This window comes from Sturnus vulgaris, chromosome 1, assembly GCF_052056855.1.
Source record: "Sturnus vulgaris isolate bStuVul1 chromosome 1, bStuVul1.hap1, whole genome shotgun sequence".
Lineage (NCBI taxonomy): Eukaryota > Metazoa > Chordata > Aves > Passeriformes > Sturnidae > Sturnus > Sturnus vulgaris.
Genome location: NC_142243.1, coordinates 110,837,874 through 110,858,784, shown reverse-complemented (window position 1 = coordinate 110,858,784; position 20,911 = coordinate 110,837,874). Strand labels below are relative to the sequence as shown.

The window sequence follows — 20,911 nt, the reverse complement described above, 5'->3', positions numbered from 1 at the left end:
CAAGAGAGGGAGGTGAAACCATTTGGATGAGAATTTCTTCCCCTCTCTTTTGTGCTGACTCACCAAGATAATGGACAATTAATAGTGAACCTTCTCTGCAGGGAAAGTCTAGGGTTATCATTAATAAAAAGTGCTCATGAAGTGTTTGGACACAAAATGGGGAGAAAAAATAAACATAAAAATGTAGAAAGCAGGACCAACACAAGGCTCAATCTACAATATGAATTCTTTTCACCTGAAATGATGGTGAATTATTTTTCAGTAGCAGCATCTGCAGCTTTTTAGACCTGGTTCATTTCTTCATTTCTTGTGAACTGTGAAAAGCAAGGACAAGAGGAATGTTGCTGCTTTTTTTTTTCTTTTTTTTTTTTTTTCTTCTTTTTTTTTTTTTCCTATTGGTGGTGTTGTTGTGGTCAGGGAGAAAGCTGGCTTGTGTATTTTATAACAGTTAATAGGGCTGACTACTCTTAGTTACCAGTCACATCATGCTGTAAAATATTCCCTGTTAGGATAAGAAGGAGTGGTCTAAACAAACTGCTCTTCACTTTATCTTCTGATTCAAGAGCAGGTTTGCAGGATTCTCTTCAGGTTTACTTTCATCCTTCTTGCTTACATTTAGACTGTATGTGGGATTAGTTTCCTTTCTGAAGAGTGCACACTTCCCCTTGCACGGGGGGCAGGCTCACGAATTGTGAGTCTGTGCAGCCCTCAGTTTTTGCTTCACTGGGCAATCCTAGCAACTCTCAGATGCTCCCATAACAGCCCACTGGCCCTGAGGTCACCTGGAGAAGGAGTTGCTGGAGGTCAGCAGAGTTTCACATTTACAAGTCAACAGGCAGATGCCCTGGGGATTATTGCAGTGGCTGTACCTGTGCTCCGGGTTTAGCAGCCCATGATGCGATTGTGTGCCTCTGTTGTCCAAGTAAACACAGAGAAGATGTACAGTGTTTCCTGGAGTTAGACAAACCAAAGATTAGTCTAAACTGAGAGTGGAACAGGTTAACTGATCTTTCTCTACCCTAAGCTTTCATTTGTCCCTCGCAGCACTGAGCTGTCAATAGAGTGTACAGACTGATAAGTATAGGTTCTCCTCAGCCTGAAGATTTCTGTCTGATAAGATGGCCTTAAAAAGAGAGAGAGAGAGAAAGTACGTTAACTGCTTTGACTGCAAAATACCCCCTGGTAGCCAGAGATAAGACACCTTGAGCTGCTCAGAAGACCTTAGACAGGATGTAAATGAAGCCAATAAAAATAAAAAAAAAAAAAAGAATAATTTCAAATCCAGCTGCTATTCTGCTCTGCCTTTATTTCCAGCCCTGACAGCAAAAGGCTTAATTTACTGTATTACACACCAGGCTTCCATTCTGCACTGAGGAAGCTACAAAGGGTTGTTTAAGATATAGGTTTTAACAAAGTGGAGATCTCTTTATTTTTGGAGAGGTCTCTATTTCAGACACTTAATCGTTCATTTCAGCAGGCTTTGGTGAATAAAAATTATACAGAATAGAAGGAAAATTCAGCCTTTTACAAAGAATTTCACCTTCTCTTTTTTTATAACTTAATCACCTAAATAAACCTGTATTAACATGAAAGGACTGAGTGAAGCATATACATACTTAAAATGCAACTCTTACCTTGCAAAATTCCACATAGAAGGACTGATATTCTGCAAAATAAGCAGACGGTAGGTGTGACAGTTTCCATGTGACATCTTCATAGTACAATTTGGTCTTCTGAGCACTGTGAACTGGGAAATTTGTTAGGTTTCCCTTACAGGCTAGACCACCTGTGCATTAATGGAAGCTAGGCACAACCTGTGCCTCTCCCATGGTATAGACATCCACGTGTATTCCCATTCAAGCAAACCTGGGGAAAATGAGGGTCAGGAAGAAAGACTGTCTTACACAGCATTTTGACTGCACTGGAAAGGTTCCCTAGATGCATTGCCCCCAGTGTGACTCTGCTGCACTAGAGTTGGTGTAAGCATTTGTCTGCCTGTTAAGAAAAAACAAGGTTATCTTTGCTCCAGGCCATCTTTTTTAGTAGCTGTGCAGCACATCTGCACTAACAGTCAGATCTAAAAGAAGAGAACTTAAAATGGGATATAGGTGGACTATTAGAAGCTAAATAGAATTGGTCATCCAAAACTTACCTCCCTGGGTTTACCCCACTTTGGTAGGCACATCTTCTTTGCATGAAAATTTCTCGGGTTGCTGTGGTTTGGTAGTTTGTGCAAACCATCCTAGTGTGAGCATCTGGGTATCCACTGCCTTTGATCAGCCTGCTGCATGGAGAATGTCATACTAAGTGAGACTTGTTTGGCACTTTCAGCAGAAAGTGCTGTGTTCCTGTCTTCCCTACCTAGGGGCCAAGTAGGTGAAGTATTACATGGCATGAGGCCTTGATTCAGTTCTCTGCGTATTCTGAGGGGATTCAAAGCCATGTTTCCTGCCTCTGAGCAGAGGGTCTTAAGTTGTCCAAAGGTCCCTTCTCCTGGAAGCTGGGCATGCTGAAGGAGATAGTGTCCTATTCACAGAACTGGTAGGAGCACTTTGAGAAGGAACTTGTTACCCTGTGGAGAAGTATGCTCATTTAGTCCAGGGGTTCTTGCAGTCTGGAACTCCTGCTTAAGTTTATTTTTGTTTTTATCCAGTGCCTCTTTAATGTATAAAGAACCCAGTACTCCCCTTTCCCAGCTGAGTGCCCAAGCTGCGAGGCTACAGACCTTTTCCTGGTTCCCCCCCAGGGCCCCATGAATCCTGCTTTCTTTGCTTCTTGGGCTCCTGGAGACACCTAGGTCCCTTTGCAGATCCAGGTCCAGGAGTTTTCACCTGTGTAAATAAGACCTCCACCACATTTCTGTCATTCTAAGAAATAAGCAGTTCTGTGTTTATTTACTGTATTTAATTCCAGCACACTGTAAAATAACACTGATGTGTTTTTGAAAGCGTTAACTGCCTACACTGCTTTCGCTTGATCTTAATTTCCTTTTACTTTCCATTTCCTTGGAAAGATTTTTTAGATATCTTTGCCTGGGTTTCTTTCAGATGCAATTATTGACTCCCCTCTTTCTCTCTTCTCTGTATTTCTTTCTTTTGCTTCTCCACACATTGCCTTCCTTCTTTTCTCTGTCCTAGTTTAGACCCCTCCTAACTGTCCTGCTGTTGCTGTTCTGATCTAAAGGCAATGAGGCAAAGAATTGGGGTTGTTGAAATGCAGGCACAAGTGGGGTAGACAGCTATAAATGACAAAAAATGGGGGACCTTCATGATTAAACTCTAGATTTACTGAAAGAAGGTAGATACTCAAATCAGTACCCAAGGGAATGCTTGTCATCTCAGGGGGTTCTGCTTGCAAATCCCACCCAGAGGCTCCATCTTTTGTCCGAGCCTGCAGCTAGGGACGTTTTGACAGCCTGCCTTTCTCCCTGCAGGGTCCTGCAGCTGTGTGGGAATGAGGACTTAGAGGGCAGCTGTGAAGCAGGGTCTCCTTCAGCTCTTACGGCCTGATCTTCTGGGCCATTTGATTTTGGGAAGGAAGGAGAAATAATAACATTTCTCTGACTTAAGACACACTTCTTATGTTGTGACCTGGGAAAGAAAGAAAGTCAGCTTGTTTTAATACCTATATATCTTGGAAGTTTCACTGGAAGTGCGTTACAGGGACTGCTGTCTCTGAGGCTTTCAAAAGGAGCTGCAGCGTGGGGGAAGAGGGAGGGAGGGAGGGAGAGGGCTTTTGGTCCTATTCATGGTGTTGCCTGGGGGAGAGCACAATCCAGCGAAAACAGAAGGCAGAGGGAAATACTGGGGTCCAGTGAAGAACCCTGAACTGTTATCCCCTAGTCATTTGCTGTTCCTAATAAGCAGTACAAATACTGTTATCGGCACAACAAATTATAATAATTACTCTCTAGCAAAAACCTGATTGACTGAATTACTACTTTTAGTACATAAGGTTGTTAATACACAGGTTCTTAGGAGATCATTATTATGTACAAGTTTGCTGGAGTATTTGAATGGGCTTTTGCTCTGCCATTATCTTGATTTTAAATGCAATTATTCTCAGGGTGTTTTTTTCTGACCCTAGCTTCAGATGGAACAAGCCTGGTGGTCTCTGACTCATACTGTACAAACAAACAAAAACAAGGACTAAAAGAAACAGCAACTTAACAGCGGAAGGAATACAGTGTAAATGTGTTTGTCACATTTAAGCAGTGGACAAATGAGCTAATTTGAATCGCTTAGTGCTTGTACAGTCACAACTAAACAACCCCTGCAAATTAATTGTGTGACATGTGATTCCCAATTATGTAAAGCAGTATAATAAGCTGTGAGGATGGTGACTGTCATTAGTTATATGTACAGGAGTGTGGAAAATTACTTATCCTTTCTCTTTGCCTATAGAGGCACAAAATGCCAACTTCCTCAAACATGCAGAAGGGTAGCTCTGTTTTCTTCCAGTTGCAAATTGAGTTTTGTGTATGATTTGAAAGGTGGAGCAGAATATGAACTGCTTACATTTTCTTTAATTTGGCTGCAGAAGATGGAATTCATTGGGCTCCGTCTGTTCAAATGAACTTTAAGCAACAATCAAGGAAAACATTTATGCTCCTCTTTACATATGTAATGGTAATATGTCTTCTGAAGAAGACATAATGGAGCTGGAGCCTTTGCTTACCTTAGGAGAGCAATACAGGAATGTTAACTACTTATGTAGGCATTAAAGGCATTTTATAAAAGCAAGCAGGTTTTTCCTGTGAGGTATTAAAGTGACTTATTTGTTGTTTCTAGGAGCTGCCTTTCCTCTGATTATGAAATATAAAACGGGGAAACCTCCCTACCAGCTGTCTCAATTCTTTTGGTCAGAAACCCCTGTATGTTTCTCCCCCAGTAATCTAACTGGTAACGCATTTAATTGGTGCTCCCAAAGCAGTTTTGAAATATTGATAGATTTTAAAAAACATCTGTGAATTATAAATAATTTTTAAAGTTCACATTTCTCTTTTGAATGCCCATTACGGAGTATTAGTTTTCAAGCCATTTAATAAGTTATGAGATAAATGAGTGAGTTTAATGTGGGGTCACTGATGTGAAAAAAATGTGATGATTATATTAAAGTTTCAGCTTTTCCAAAACTGTGTACATTTCTATTGAAAGTAAACAGAGAATGTTATGTAATAAAGTATATTTTATTTAAAATTACTTTAAAGATTAGCCCTACCTTCTACTTCTATTAAAAACTTCAAAACTATAGCTTGTTTCAGTGACACGTTAGGCTATCTGAAGCCATGTTAATCCTTAAACACTGTACTTTGATCTTCTAGTTATTTAGATCTATTCAGCACACAGCACAATATTGTTTTATTTCAGCAATATCTAACCTCTTCATTTGCTATTTATTCACACCTGCATATTCCCCTAAGATTCCTTATCTCATTTTCAGGGTAGCCCTGCAGACAATTAGTGGTGGTAATAATATAAAATGTGGCCAGCACTAAAACCTGAAATGGCCATAACAACTAAACTATATGATATATAATAACCACTCCACTCAATTACCTGCACAAAAATGCAAGCATTTAAAACAGTGGAGCCTTAGCATACATCCAGTTAACTGACTTACCTACCTACCTGCTATTTAGTCCTTAATTTCTTACAAATCATGTTCTACCTTGTGGCATGCTGTCTGGTAAATTAGCAATGCTGTACATTTGTATGAGTTTTCCATCCTTTTCAGTTGGCATCTATAAGCACAAAAAAGTCTCTGCACTGGCATATGAACAGGTCTTTGGTGGTAGGACAGCAAATAATAAGTACATAACAACCCAAGGCATAAATGCATACATGTGCATTCACAATCCATGTGTCTGTGGCAGTATGGAGTACACAGGTTTATGTGCTGCTGCCTGGTGTACTTGATTTTTCATTTTTAGTATCTATTATCATCACATATAACTCATTATTTTTTACCTGCCAAAGAAACCTTGCTATTAGTACTTTGGATGGGGTCCTGGGGTGTAGTTGTGTCACCAGTCTGCCATTACTGTGATAGGAGAAAAGTAGTGAGAACATACCAGCAGGACCCAGAGCTGGGGCATGTCTGTCCATCTCAACTGCTAGGCTTTCTCTTTGGTCAAATCCAGCAGTTTAAGCATTTTGCCAGCTCTGTGTTACAGGGGAGAAAGAATTATTCTTGCAGGAACGGCTCAGACTGGGGAGATGCAGGTTCTGTTTCCTCCTTCACAAAGATTACATTTGTAACCTGAGGCAAAGCATTCCAGCTTGTCTGTGCCCGTTACTTGAGCAGCAAAATGTGGAAAATGGGAAACTGCTGCTTACAGGATATTGAAAATATTAATTTGTTCATATGTGTAAACTCTCTTCTATCAGAGGGCCCCTATGTATTATGGCACATAAAGGTTAGCTGACATTTGCTTTAGGAATGTGGCCATTTGTCTAGTGGCAGCAAAAACATGTTTAAATCATACAGAAAAATAAGCCACGATAAAGCAAGTGCCCTGAAGTCTACTCCAGCAAAAGCATATGTATGTCATAGACCTTCCTGGTGGCTAAGTAACATCTTTCTGAAGCACTCCTGTTAATTCAGCCAGGGATAAGATCACTTTTAAGACCTGGAGTCTGCTGGGGTTGGCACATGAGTGGCTGGCTGGCTGCTAACTCCACAGAGGTGCTTTTGTGCTCTTGTGCTTTCCCCTTCCCCCATTTCGTGGGATAACTCCTTCTGGTATTGCTTCACTTTTCTGCTAGTGAGCACTTTCTCCATCAATACTACTGAACAGGTGTTACTCTGCTGCTAACTGAATTTCCAGCTGTCCTTCTCCAACACAGACCAGGCAAAATTTCTTGCTTCGTCCTATTAGACAGACTAGAGAATTATCAAGCCTGAGATGGAGGTCTTCCTTGCAGGATACGATAGTTTTGTTGCCAGAAGATGGTCAGGAAGGCCTGGCTGGCTAACAAAGACAGTCCTTCAGCTGCTGGGTGTAGTTCCAGTTTTGCATCCCCTTTGGCAGCAGCACAGAGACTGCTGCAGTGTGGCCAGCCAGCAGAATTAGGAAATAAGGACCTCTTTTATTTACTCAGGCTGCTGAATCATGGGCATTCCTGTCTGCTTGGAGAAAAGTCAGGCAGCTCTACTTTCCACTGGAAGTCTCAGGAGTGCTTGGTACTTTCATCTCAGAGTGTTCACACACTTGTTTTAATGTGCTTTATGGAAATGGTGAAATTCAGCAAGTACAGTTGGTGTAGGAAAACATCTGCACTAACTATTCACACACATTTGCATCTTTAAATAGACTTTTAGGCCTTGTAGCCGATTTTCAGCAAAGTTTTTTCGTTGTGAGTGCTAGAGCTTTCTTAGAGTCAGCGAGTGTGAAGTGACTGGTTCCAAAAATTAAAAATTTACGTGGACATGTTAAGTGCATCACATTGAAACTCAGAATACTTGCCATAACACAAAAAAGGCATTTACAGTAAGTAGCACTTAGTGAGTGCTGAAGGAGAAAAAAAAGGTCGATACAGAAAATATATTTTAAAACTCCATAAACACTCTGTCAAGTACCTGGAGCCCTATTCTGCCCTCAGATAGATGTGTACTACTCCTGGGAACTTGTATGTGTGCATCTGAATTTGGTCCAGAGTATTTTAAAACAGCTTGTTATAAGATTAAGGATCAGATTTGTAACGTTGACATATAGCTCAATGTGTAGGTGTCTACAGATTTATATACAGGCAGCTGTGTGCAGAGTAGCAGCAAACTGCATTTTCTATGAGTGTGATGGGTGAAAAGGGGTTTGAAGCCCTTTACCCCAACAGCAGGTCAAACTTTACCCCCAGAGCAGAGCTGGCTCAGTAGTGAGATCCACTGGGAAAGCTGGAGTGGAGTCTGCATCCCAAGCATCTGGCTCACTGTGGAGACCTTAAGTTCAGCTCCTCCATCACACTTTTGAGGGCCAAGGCCTGCTCACCTTGTGCCTGTGCATGTGGAGTAGCCTCAATGCAGAGCAGCAAGCCACACTTTGCTGCCCTTCTGAGGGAGATGCTCTTAGTGGTTGCACCTGAATTTTATGGGGCAGCATCCTTATGGGAAAGGGTGGGGAGATGGCAGGACAGGCATTGCCATCGCTCACATCCTGCTGTAGCAGTATTTACCCTTAGCCCAGGGTAACTACTGGTTACCCTGGTTGCTGTTCCCATATCCATTCCTCCCCAGCACCTGAACTCAACTGGCACATTAGTCCATTGCACACAATGTTCCCAGTGTTCAGATTGGAGTCTGCAGAGCAAAAGTCACTGCAGTGAAACATTTCCCTTGTTGCAGAAGGACGCTGAGAGCTGATGGGCTTGGCTTTGAAGCCCTTTGAGTGAGGGCAGCCCAGGGTCTCTCCTTCCAGAGCATGTGGCCAGCCACCAGTGTCCCTTCCACACAGGCTGTCCCCTGCCCCACCATGCCAGGGGGCGGGGGGGAGTCGGGAAAGCATGTTGGAGGCATTGTTAGGCTTGTACTCAGGAAAATCCTGTTGTCCTCCACCTTGCGGAATTCCCCCTGCCTTGCTGATTCTTCTGTAGCTCTGAGATTGAAAGATTTTCGCCTCTCAAGTTAAAAGGACACAAGCCTGACTTGTAAGTGGCTTGCTCTTCTCCCTTTTGCACAAAGAGAATTTCTCTGTAGAATTAGTACGGGCTCTGATTAAAAAATGCAACGGCAAAGCGGCACACATTGTCATTTGCCGGCTGGAAAGTGAGAACTGTCTCTGTGCTATGGTTCCATTCTTCCCCCTCGGCTTTCCTTACCCTTGTCTGAAAGCTGAGGAGACTCCCAGGCAAACAAGAAGAATTGGGTGGGGGAAAGGGGCTGCCATTGCTTATGCCGTGGTCACATTCCACGCTTCATCCTGACCCTGCTGCCAGCCCGACAGCCTGCTGGGATCCATGAACCGGGGGGAATAATTGTATAATAGGTAAAACCAGGCGGGCAGTGGCCACAAAAAGGAAGTGATTTACTGCTATGTCAGTGATGGTACACTATTTATAACACTTACTATATATTCCTCTAAACATTTTTACAATAATATATCATTTCTCCATAGGATATACATTTTAATACTAAATTTGGTTACGAAATATGTTGCCTAGGCAGTCACAGACTATTTTTCTTCACTCGGTTTCTTGACATAAATTCCTGTTTATCTGCCATCAGTGGGTGTATGTCAGAAATATATTGGATTTTTAAAGAACAAAAGGTTTTCCCATTTAAAAGACCTAGCTGGAAAGACGCATTTAATACAAAATTTAGAACTGGAGAAAACATTAACATATTTTTCTGTAAATGCTTGTTCCACTGTTTTGATCATTTCCAGTTTTAGAGTCAAATCCAGCAATTAGAAAGGGCAGTACACAGACTTACATTAAAAGTCTCCTGTGAATGTTGCAGTCATTAAGGTACCATCTTAAAAACTCACCTGACTGGTTTTGTTTAGTGTGTATGACAATGAGGAACTTTGCACATTGGGAAGCATTTTAGCAGATGACAGTACTTTTGCTGGAAGGGAAGATTTTTGTGTTTCAATTTTTTTTATAAATAGCATTGTTTTTTGCTTCAAAAACATGGCGCTCAAGCCAGGGGTTGATTTTGTTATTTAAATACATACCAGTAGTGCAGATTTGTATGTAGGTAGTTACAGATGTAGAGTATGTGTGTGTGTGTGCAAAAGGTGCGTTTAATTTGTGAAACTCTCCTCTCCAAGATGTAAACAAGAGGATAAAAACCCATGCAGTTTCCAAGTTATCCTGAAAAGCATTGTGTCAATGGGCAGGCATCCAGCAATGGTGTTTGGTTGTTTTCTCAGAGTTAGATGGTTGCCATCTGGCATTGATAGTGAGATGGCGTTGTCATCAGTTTCTAGATGCAGGAAAGGAATGAATCCTCATCTGTTTCCTGTGGATAAGCAAGAGGTTGATAATCTAGTAAAATCTCTTTACCTTAAAGTAAGCAGGCCTGGAATTTGTTTATATAATATAGGCCAGCTCTAACTTTTGTGTTGTTGCAGTAAATTTCTTGAGAGAGGGCTGAAGATGTTAAGAAACTTTCTGCTTTGCAAGAAAACCTTTAGAAATATATTTTTCAAGAGCTTTATTGTATTTTTTTTCTGTAGTGATACTGTAGTCAGTTTTACTTTTAAGAGGAAAAAAAACCTCAAGCGTTGCCCCTGGAAAGGAATAGAAAAATTATTTGATGTACAGTGATCTTTCAAACATTCTTTTAATATTTTTAAAGAAGTTTTAGGTTAATGTCAGTGTGATCATTGAAGTATAGTTATCTGCATTTAAAACAAAAGATGCAAAAACTGTACAGCACATCTCTTGAAAAAAATATTTACAACTTTCCCTGTTTAGAGATGAGGTAATACCATAGATAACTAGTCCATTTATTATCTGGCCAGCATTTTTGCTTTGTCTTTTCCTGGTAACTCATAAATCTTTCAGCTTTTACCATAAACGTTTATCATTTTTCCTGTTTCCAGTTTTTTACAAGTTGCTTTGTCTATGATCACCTCACAGTACAGGTTCTGCTGTACCGAGGAAGTTCAGCTGGCTGAGGCCTTTGCAAAAAAGGAAGAAATGGTGGGCAACCTCTTGAACTTAAAAAAAAAAAAAGCTGTTCATGGCTGACCCTTGTGACACTTTCCCATTTTCCTTGATCCTGGTTGTTGGTTTGTTAGATTGTTTTGAACATTTAATGATCCAGCTGCCAGCTTTCAGTAACTGAATTGCATCATTATTGGAGAAATGTGGTTGCACTTTATTAGAGAAAACATCACTGTTTATATTGTTGTCCTGTTCCTCCCTTGTAATTTTTCCTATTATTGTTTAGAATAACACCCAAGTCTCTCTTAGAAATAGCCTTTACAAAGCTTCCTGTATTCAGAATCAACTTCAAAGGAAAAAATACCACAAACCTGTGGCAAAGCAGGGTGAATCTTTTCATTAAATATTAGGTATGTGGGTTGAGTGTATTCATTTTAAAGCATTCCTGTAATATTTTTTTCTTTCCTTTGACTCTTCAGATGCTCACATAATATGCAAATAATTTTACAATGGATACAAAAGAAACATTAAATATATTAAAATCTGCATTTTAATAAAGTTGTCAATGTATAATACATATCCTGCAACTGAGAAAGAATGATAAAAAAGCAATAAAAAGTTAATATAGGCACAGAACTATTTAATAACTTCTAATGTTTTACAATACGATAAAAATAAATGTGGTTTCGAAACTGTTGGATATCAGTGTAAGAAATGTTCTAGTCTGAGTTTAATGTTTTAGCTATTTAGGAGTAGCAGTCTTGCATTTCTCATATGCGTTTTCTATCTCCTTTTGACTCTTGGGATTAAGCTTGTGGGTATGTTTCTTTCTCATTTCAGACGGAGTAGATGTTGAGGATGACCCCTCTTGCTCATGGCCAGCATCATCGCCTTCTAGCAAGGATCAGACTTCCCCGAGCCATGGAGAAGGCTGTGATTTTGGAGAAGAGGAAGGAGGCCCAGGTTTGCCCTATCCGTGCCAGTTCTGTGACAAATCGTTCAGCCGCCTCAGCTACTTAAAGCACCACGAGCAGAGTCACAGTGACAAGCTCCCTTTCAAATGCACGTATTGCAGCCGTCTCTTCAAACACAAGCGGAGCCGGGACCGCCACATAAAGCTTCATACGGGAGACAAGAAGTATCACTGCAGTGAGTGTGATGCGGCGTTCTCAAGGAGCGATCATCTCAAAATCCACTTAAAGACTCATACGTCCAACAAGCCATATAAGTGTGCCATTTGTAGGCGTGGGTTCCTGTCGTCTAGCTCACTGCATGGACACATGCAGGTTCACGAGAGGAACAAGGATGGCTCCCAGTCCGCTTCCCGGATGGAGGACTGGAAAATGAAAGACACTCAGAAATGCAGTCAGTGCGAAGAAGGCTTTGATTTTCCTGAAGATCTTCAGAAGCACATTGCAGAATGTCACCCTGAGTGTTCCCCTAATGAAGACCGATCTGCTCTTCAGTGTGTTTACTGTCATGAACTCTTTGTAGAGGAAACGTCCCTAGTAAATCACATGGAGCAGGCTCATAATGGTGAGAAGAAGAATTCATGCAGCATTTGCTCTGAGAACTTTCATACTGTGGAAGAGCTGTACAGCCACATGGACAGTCACCAGCAGCCAGAGTCGTGCAACCACAGCAACAGCCCATCTTTGGTAACTGTGGGGTACACATCAGTCTCTAGCACTACCCCAGATTCAAATCTCTCTGTGGATAGCTCAACAATGGTGGAAACGGCTCCTCCTATACCAAAAGGTCGTGGAAGGAAGAGGGCAGCTCAGCAAGTGCCAGATATCACTGGTCCTTCAAGTAAACAGGCAAAAGTTACTTATAGCTGCATTTATTGCAACAAACAGTTGTTCTCCAGCCTTGCAGTTTTGCAGATACACCTGAAAACTATGCATTTAGATAAACCCGAACAAGCCCATATCTGTCAGTATTGTTTGGAGGTATTGCCATCTCTCTACAATCTGAATGAACATCTTAAGCAAGTCCATGAAGCTCCAGACCCAGCACTGATTGTTTCTACCATGCCTGCCATGGTCTACCAGTGCAACTTCTGCTCTGAAGTGTTCAATGACCTCAACACCCTTCAGGAGCACATCCGATGTTCTCATGGATTTGCCAACCCTGCTGCTAAGGACAGTAATGCATTCTTTTGTCCCCATTGCTACATGGGATTTCTTACAGATTCTTCCCTGGAAGAGCATATTAGACAAGTCCATTGTGATCTTAGCAGTTCCCGTTTTGGTTCTCCTGTGCTCGGAACTCCAAAAGACCCAGTAGTGGAAGTGTATTCTTGTTCTTACTGTACCAATTCTCCAATATTTAATAGTGTTCTTAAACTGAACAAGCATATCAAGGAGAACCATAAGAACATTCCTTTGGCACTGAATTACATCCACAATGGGAAAAAGTCCAGAGCCATGAGTCCATTATCTCCTGTAACCATTGAGCAGACCTCTTTAAAGATGATGCAGGCAGTTGGAGGTGCTCCTCCTCGTCCTGCCGGGGAATATATTTGTAATCAGTGTGGTGCTAAGTATACTTCCTTGGATGGTTTTCAGACTCATTTGAAAACACATCTTGACACTGTCCTGCCAAAACTGACCTGCCCTCAGTGCAACAAGGAATTTCCAAATCAGGAGTCACTGCTGAAGCATGTTACCATTCATTTCATGATCACCTCAACCTACTACATCTGTGAAAGCTGTGACAAGCAGTTCACTTCTGTGGATGACTTGCAGAAACACCTACTAGACATGCATACATTTGTGTTCTTCCGCTGCACCTTGTGCCAAGAGGTTTTTGACTCCAAAGTCTCCATTCAGCTGCACTTGGCTGTGAAGCACAGCAATGAGAAGAAGGTCTACAGATGTACGTCTTGCAACTGGGATTTCCGCAATGAAACTGACCTACAGCTTCATGTGAAACACAACCACCTGGAGAACCAAGGCAAAGTACACAAGTGCATCTTCTGTGGTGAATCCTTTGGTACGGAGGTGGAGCTGCAGTGTCACATCACTACGCACAGCAAGAAGTACAACTGCAAGTTCTGCAGCAAAGCTTTCCATGCTATCATCTTGCTGGAAAAGCACTTGAGGGAAAAACACTGTGTTTTTGAAACAAAAACTCCAAACTGTGGAACGAATGGGGCATCTGAGCAAGTTCAGAAAGAGGAAGTGGAACTCCAGACCCTGTTGACAAATAGCCAGGAGTCCCATAACAGCCACGATGGCAGTGAAGAAGATGTGGACACATCTGAGCCTATGTATGGCTGTGACATCTGTGGAGCAGCTTACACCATGGAGACTCTCTTGCAGAATCACCAGCTGCGAGACCACAACATTCGACCTGGAGAAAGTGCCATAGTGAAGAAAAAGGCTGAGCTCATTAAAGGGAATTACAAGTGTAATGTGTGTTCTCGAACATTCTTCTCTGAAAATGGGCTTCGAGAGCACATGCAGACACACTTGGGACCAGTGAAACACTATATGTGCCCAATCTGTGGCGAGCGGTTTCCGTCTCTTCTGACTCTTACTGAACATAAGGTCACACATAGTAAAAGCCTGGACACTGGAAACTGCAGGATTTGCAAGATGCCGCTCCAGAGTGAGGAGGAATTTCTAGAGCATTGCCAAATGCACCCTGACCTGAGGAACTCCTTGACGGGGTTCCGCTGTGTGGTGTGCATGCAGACAGTGACCTCCACGCTGGAACTGAAAATCCATGGCACGTTCCATATGCAGAAAACTGGAAATGGTTCTGCCGTGCAGTCCACGGGACGTGCACAGCATCTCCAGAAACTGTACAAGTGTGCGTCTTGCCTGAAGGAATTCCGTTCGAAACAGGATTTAGTGAAACTTGACATCAACGGTCTGCCATATGGTCTGTGTGCTAGCTGTGTTAATCTCAGTAAAAGTGGTAGTCCAAGTGTCAACATCCCTTCAAGCAGTAACAGACAAGGCATGGGCCAAAATGAGAACTTGAGTTCCATTGAGAACAAAAGCAAGGCAGGGGGACTGAAGACTCGCTGTTCTAGTTGCAATGTAAAGTTTGAATCAGAAACTGAACTCCAAAATCATATTCAGTCAATCCACAGAGAGCTTGTTCCAGACAGCAACAGTACACAGCTGAAAACACCACAAGTATCTCCAATGCCTAGAATCAGCCCCTCCCAAACTGAAGAGGTAACCCTTTTTTCTTTGCTCTTGACATCTTCCATCCTTTTGGAAAAATCCCCCTTTTTTCAAGTTGTCTTGTCACTTATCATGAAATGCTTAGGCTGATCCATGTTACATTTCCATCCACAGCCATTAGCTAGTAATTACTTGCTTCTTGATATGCCTTACATCTTGGATTGAATTTTGTGGAATAGGACTTATTCCAGTCTCCCTAGGATATTGTCTTCTGTATCACTGAGGAGACCTATCTTCATGCCAGCACAACTGAGATCTGGAATATTATCCTAGCTCCCATACGCATTGGAATCCCCAGCTAGGAGTTGTGCTTACGGCAGAGAGCATTAATGACAGAGGAGTAGACACAGTGAGCCAAAATGCTGGCATAAGGGGTTGATTTTTTTAAAAAATATTTGTGAGCAACGAATTGAGGGTATTTTTGTTAATTGTGTTGTAGACTTTCTTTTTCCCCTCTTATAGCATATTTTGATTAAGTAGAAGTGCATTTCTAGCCTAAGGTAAATCGGGAAATCAGTTCTTTGGATGCAACTGCTTGTTGTTTTTCTTTCCATTCCTGATGAAGAACATTTTGATGTCACTGAAACACCTAGTGCCTGTTGACTGAAATTCCATCATGCAGCATAACTTAGAAAGCACAAATCAAACTTTTGAAAGGTGTAGTCTGTTTCTTCAGTCACCAGTGACCAAGTAATGATACCTGTATGTGGGGAGGTAGGGGGCTCATGTACTGAGGGAAGGAAATCTGTTTTATCTTCAGAAATGTTACCATTAGGACTTAGAGGTAATATTTTAGGCATGGTATCTTGCATCTAGTAATTCAGGAAGCCTAAAAACACAGCACAAGCAAATTTTAAGAAGTAACAGCTTTTGTTTGAAGAAAATGTTTAGCCTATAATGGTACGAGCATGCTGCAAAACATTGCTGTGAATGTGTATGGATACCCTGTGGCTAGGGAGCTGCTGCTCTTCCATCACCTTCCTCACTCCCTGTTTGTGAGCCCATCTGTTGGGAAAGATATCTCTCACCATGTCTCAAGCAAACTGGAAGGCGGGAGGGAGGCAGAGAGGGAAGACTGAGGGTACATCAGCATATATGGACCAAGGGGTAAGAATTTGTGGTGCTTTGGAGAACATAGATAGGCTGGGAGAAGGACACTGAGGTAGCACAGAGCCTGGAGTGCCATGAAGAGCTGAGAGTTCAGGATGAAGTACTAGGGAGGATGCACCTCCCAGGGAAAGGCCCTGTGCTTTCATAACTTCTTCATCTCTGGTTTGTGCATTGGGTGGTGGTAGGGGATACCTGAGGAATGGGATGTGGTGTGGAATTTATGGAAGGCTGTTAGACTGAGAACCTGAGGTCTAAGGAAAACCGTCTTTTTTAAGAAGAGAGGAGTGGCTCTCATTAGCTGTGTTTTAGGCCACTGATGATCCCACTGCTGCTGAGTTGGAACCATAGGATTACCAGCTGCATGTGTTTGATAGGTTCAGAGTCATCCTGGTTTCTGTTTCTGTCATCTTGCACTGAGTGACTGCATGAAATCCCTCTTCCCAGTCATGTTGGAAGCCAATTCCTGCTACCTTAAACACAATCAGAATCATGTTAAGTCAGTTACCATGCTAAGATGTTACCAGCTTGTCTTTCTCTTGCTTGTAAACTCGACAAAAAGATTTGGGAATCCTTTGTGGTGATGTAAGATGAGTTACCTTCAGTGTGATTAGTGAATCTTCCTGTACTCAGATCAGGTATAATCAGAGCTCTTAGTTATACTTCTAATTGGCATATTCCTCTTCTTAATCTTTTTTATTTTTATATAAAAGTGTATCTAAGATGAAAAAGCTTTTTAAACTACACATTTGTGAATAGTATTTGTCTCCTTCAAATCACCATTTGCTCCCCACTTCCATTCTGAGGATGTAAACTGAATTTTCAGTGTCTATGGTTCTGGTGTCCACATAGTAATGTGGACTTTCAGATTCTTTTCTCATGGGAAGACAAAGCTATCAAATTCCTGATAGAGCATTAGTAGTTCTGGAAACAATAAATGCACATTTGTAAAATCCTGAAAGATCATTAATTTTTCTAGTAGATATTACTGGTTTAAATTCTAGTGATTCAAGAAAGTGGTAATGTACAGATGATTAAAACTGTAGATTGGATAGAGGGAAATAAAAACATAAGCATATAACACAAACAGTGAAAAAAAAAGGATTTTAAAAATGTATGATTAGTCACTGACTTTCATACTCCATTGGAAGGATGTTTCTTGAACTGATTGGGATGTTGAAGATAGCTACTTAAACATGCAATTTTGGGGAAATTTTCAACAAGCAGTATTAATAATATCAAGGAGTGAAAATTTCATTTGCATTATTGAGAGCCACGTGATTTGAGATTTTAACCTACATATAAAGAATATTTCATTCCTAAGTCAAGAAAAATAGGTATCTTGCATATATGAGTTGTCAGACTATTAATATTGCTGAATACCCCTTTTTACTCAGTAATAGATTTCAGTGAGAAGAATATTTGAAAATACCTTTTTAAGATAAAGATCACACTGGAAGTGACACTTCTAGTTTCTTTGCCAAGTATTCTCATGGTTAAACTAGAAAATTTCCCTTTTTAGTCTGCTCTCAACGATGTGATAAGGTGCAATTACCTTACCACAGTATAATGTGTTCAGCTGACACCTGCTGAGCTCACCCCATTTGCTGAGTGAAAAATGTTGACCTGAATCATCTTCACTGAAAGTTACCTTCTGGTTGGGATGGAAAATTATGAGTAGTGCTCATCATTGGTTACAACAAGTCAAGGAGCAGGTCAGAACTCATTAAGCCCATCACACTGCTGAATCTAGTACCCCTAAGTTATCACACAGACTTTAACAGGCAGATTGTAGATAGCTAGCTTTTGAAAGAGCTCTAAAATGTGTAGATATGCAACTTAATCTTTGAGCTTTACTACGGTGCTGGATTCAGCTGGTTGTAGATTTCTTGTAAAGATCTTGAATCAGACCGCAAGCACACTTTTAGGCTAGGGTGATAACCTAAGTGATAGTTACTGTCTAAAAGCAGAGAACAAGGTCTGATTGGCCAAATCTGCTTGAACATCTCTGCTTCATTTTCCTTATTTAGAATATAAGATAGATATATCCTCAAAAGTGCTTTTCCATGCTTACTTACAATACAGTTTCTGTAAAGCAGTTGGAAGATGAAAATCTGTTCAAAAAAAACTATGTGGCCTTGACTCTCTTGTTCCTCCTTAATATGCTGTCAGACACCTAATGAGAGAGCTCTTGACTCAGCAGAAATCTGCACTTCTTAAGCTTCAAGACTTCTGTATTGCTGAATCACACGAGCATAACAGTGCAATAAATTATATTGTCCATTTCTTAGACGACAGGGGAGGAGGGAATGGACTGCAGCTTATACCAACAGTTTAATGGTAAAACCTGAATTTTGCTAGAGTATCCACATGTGCAACTGCGCTGTTTGGGGTCCTGTTGGTAAATTTCAGAGTAGAAGTGTAATTGCTTCTGTATCACTTTGTTCCATGAATATGAAGCTCATGTGAATACTGTATTACCTGTGGCAATGCAGACAGTAGTTCATTAATAATACAAGAATGCTCTGGGTTTTCTGGTCTCAAGGAGAGAAGGAGCAGCGTGAGTACACGACCAAATTATTTCAGGAGTGAAGATGCTTATTTAGGGGTGGCAAAAGACTTTCAGAAACTCACTATTTCAGAGAGTATCAAAAATGCTGGACAAAGGAGAGAGCTAGCAACTGTCACACCAGCTGGAGAGCAGAATAAGTGAATCTGGGGCTGCTCTTCTGTCCTGTTGTGGTTGTGCAGAGCTGTATGCCAGGATGGGCATGTCACAGCAGGGGACACCGGGCACATCACAGCACAGTTCTGGAAGGAGCCGTGAAAGTGCAGGCTGACAATGAGCTTGTAGAGATGGGGTCACAAAATTCAAATGCTGTGGAGAGCTGTTGGCTCCTTGAAACTCAACTTCTCCAACCTCAGATGAATCCAGAAAATATATCACCCTGGAAGAAAGAATGGAGCTCAGGTAGGTGTACTCTTTTATCATTACATTTTTTTCCTCTTTATTTATTCATGGGCCCTGAATCTACTTTTATTCTCTTACTACTCTTCCCCCCATTTCTCAAAACACTGCCAGACCCACAAAGACAGAAAACAGGAACTGCCTTTTGAAGTAGCTGGTTTATTTCAACAGCATGCACTGGCAGTCAGAGACGGAAAGAAGAGAGAAAAGACTGTAAGCAACCCAGAAATGTTCCCAGATGCATGCTTTTGGCAGGGCAAGCAATAGCATTTTAGCAATATAAATCACAGTGCTTTTAACTGAAAAAATGCACTGAAATCAATACTCATGCATTTAATTGAAATACATAAAGAAATTAAAATAATCCTCCTCATCAGCAATCCAAGCTGATCATTCTGACTACAGGATTTTTATGAATAAGCACATAAACTTGTAATGTAAACATAAGTAGTGCCTTGGGTTTCCTGTCAGTGAATCCAGGCCCAGAACAAGTGATTTTCATGCCGTATTTTGGATCCAGGGACAGAAAAAGGTAAAGAAGGTTTGTTGCTGGCACAAAGATTTGGCTTTGAAATAGTTTGTGGAACTAATCTGTGACAAACATATTTTCTGCTTCTGCAGTTTCAAAAGGAGTTCACTAAAAATACCATTTTTTTCTCTGGTGTCATTTTAAGATTGCTTTCAGGAAAGCATTATTTAAAGTGTGACCATATCTATTCTTAGGAAGGGGTAGCCTGGGGTTTTTTTTGCCACCTCCACTTTGCACTATGCTTTAATTTCTGGTAGTGCCACTACCATGAATTGGCTGATAAGGTCCAGCTTAAGAATTTCTCTTCTCTTTGTCTTAATACTTTTGGTGGTGAGCTATCAGAGTCATCTTTGAATTTTACAAGAATAGTATAATTGTTTATCCTGTTGCTATAAATCCTACCAAAGTTAAGCTTCAAACTTCCTACCTCACACACATCATGAGTTCAGTCTGTGAAAGGAAAGCCATATGTTGGCTGGGATCTGCTGAACAGAAGCAGGGGGAAATTGTAGTGAGTTTTCTTAGTTTCTTGTCCACTGATCATTAAAATCTAATGCTGTTTGTCTCTCTTGTTATTTGTCAGAGGCTTCAGATGGGGAATTTGAAGAGGCATCTTCTTCACATTTGTGGAAAACTTCGCATGAGAGGATGAAAGGATAACATATTCTTCAAAATTTTCAAGAGCACTAAACCAAGATTTCCGTGGTGGGGTGGGGGGATGGAATGCGTGCTTGAAGAAACACAGAACTGGAGAGGGACACAGGAATGTGGATGAAGTCCTTTAGGCTCTCTAGAGAGGGCAAATGTAGATTCAGCAAAGCTTTATGAGACAAAAGATCCATGAGGTGTATACTCCTACAGCCCAGCTGTGCACCCCACTATCCTCTTGAGGCTTTCCCTGTACTTGTACCTGCTGGCCAACTGATTGGTGTAGCATGCCACAATTTCTGCACAGCCCCAGGGGAAAATCACAGTAGTGATGAGTGTTTGTATTCTGATCTCAGAGTTGGGTAGAAACAAGAAGAAATTTCACACAATTTTCTAGCCTGATCATCTTTAAGAACAAGACACAGAAAATCGTGACATATCTATTTGTCTGCTGGTTTGCATACATCTAGAGGATTCTCTCACTTCTACATCTTATTTTTTAACTACTCTTGGCCAGTTTCAGGGAAAAATTCATAGATTGATAGTAATCTCAAAGCCTATGAAGTTGTTACAATGTTTGGGAAGAGAGGTGACCCAGCAGATGATAGATTCCAAATAGGAAAGCAGCCTTTAAGAGATCCAGACCAGGAAGATGGCTGTAGCTGAAGTTTATACCTGTTTTTTTATGTGAAAGTCAAGCGAACACAAGGCATGAAGTTATTGGAGGAAAGTATGATCTGTTCTTTGTGATACTCACAGGCCAGATTCTTAAGTGACTGTACATGAGAACTGTTTTCACCATTACTCAATAAAGTTGTTGTATATGGTGTGTGTATTACTTTGTCTTGTA

The 20,911-nt window shown here is 41.1% G+C and overlaps 1 protein-coding gene across 24 annotated transcripts in view; it reads left to right on the top strand.

The window, feature by feature from the left end:
- The window catches only part of ZNF521 (zinc finger protein 521), a 230,098-nt gene that overhangs the window by 81,118 nt on the left and 128,069 nt on the right, over positions 1-20,911 (top strand). For 17 of the 24 annotated variants that reach the window (XM_088174141.1, XM_088174127.1, XM_088174124.1 and 14 more), the window contains 2 exons: positions 11,448-14,800; positions 18,668-20,896. In XM_088174141.1, coding sequence (XP_088030267.1) covers positions 11,448-14,800; positions 18,668-19,033 — 3,719 coding nt within the window. In that variant the 3' untranslated portion in view covers positions 19,034-20,896. Of the gene's footprint in view, positions 1-11,447; positions 14,801-18,667; positions 20,897-20,911 lie in introns of those variants that run through there. The other 7 variants (XM_088174145.1, XM_088174122.1, XM_088174120.1 and 4 more) reach the window with 3 other exon arrangements.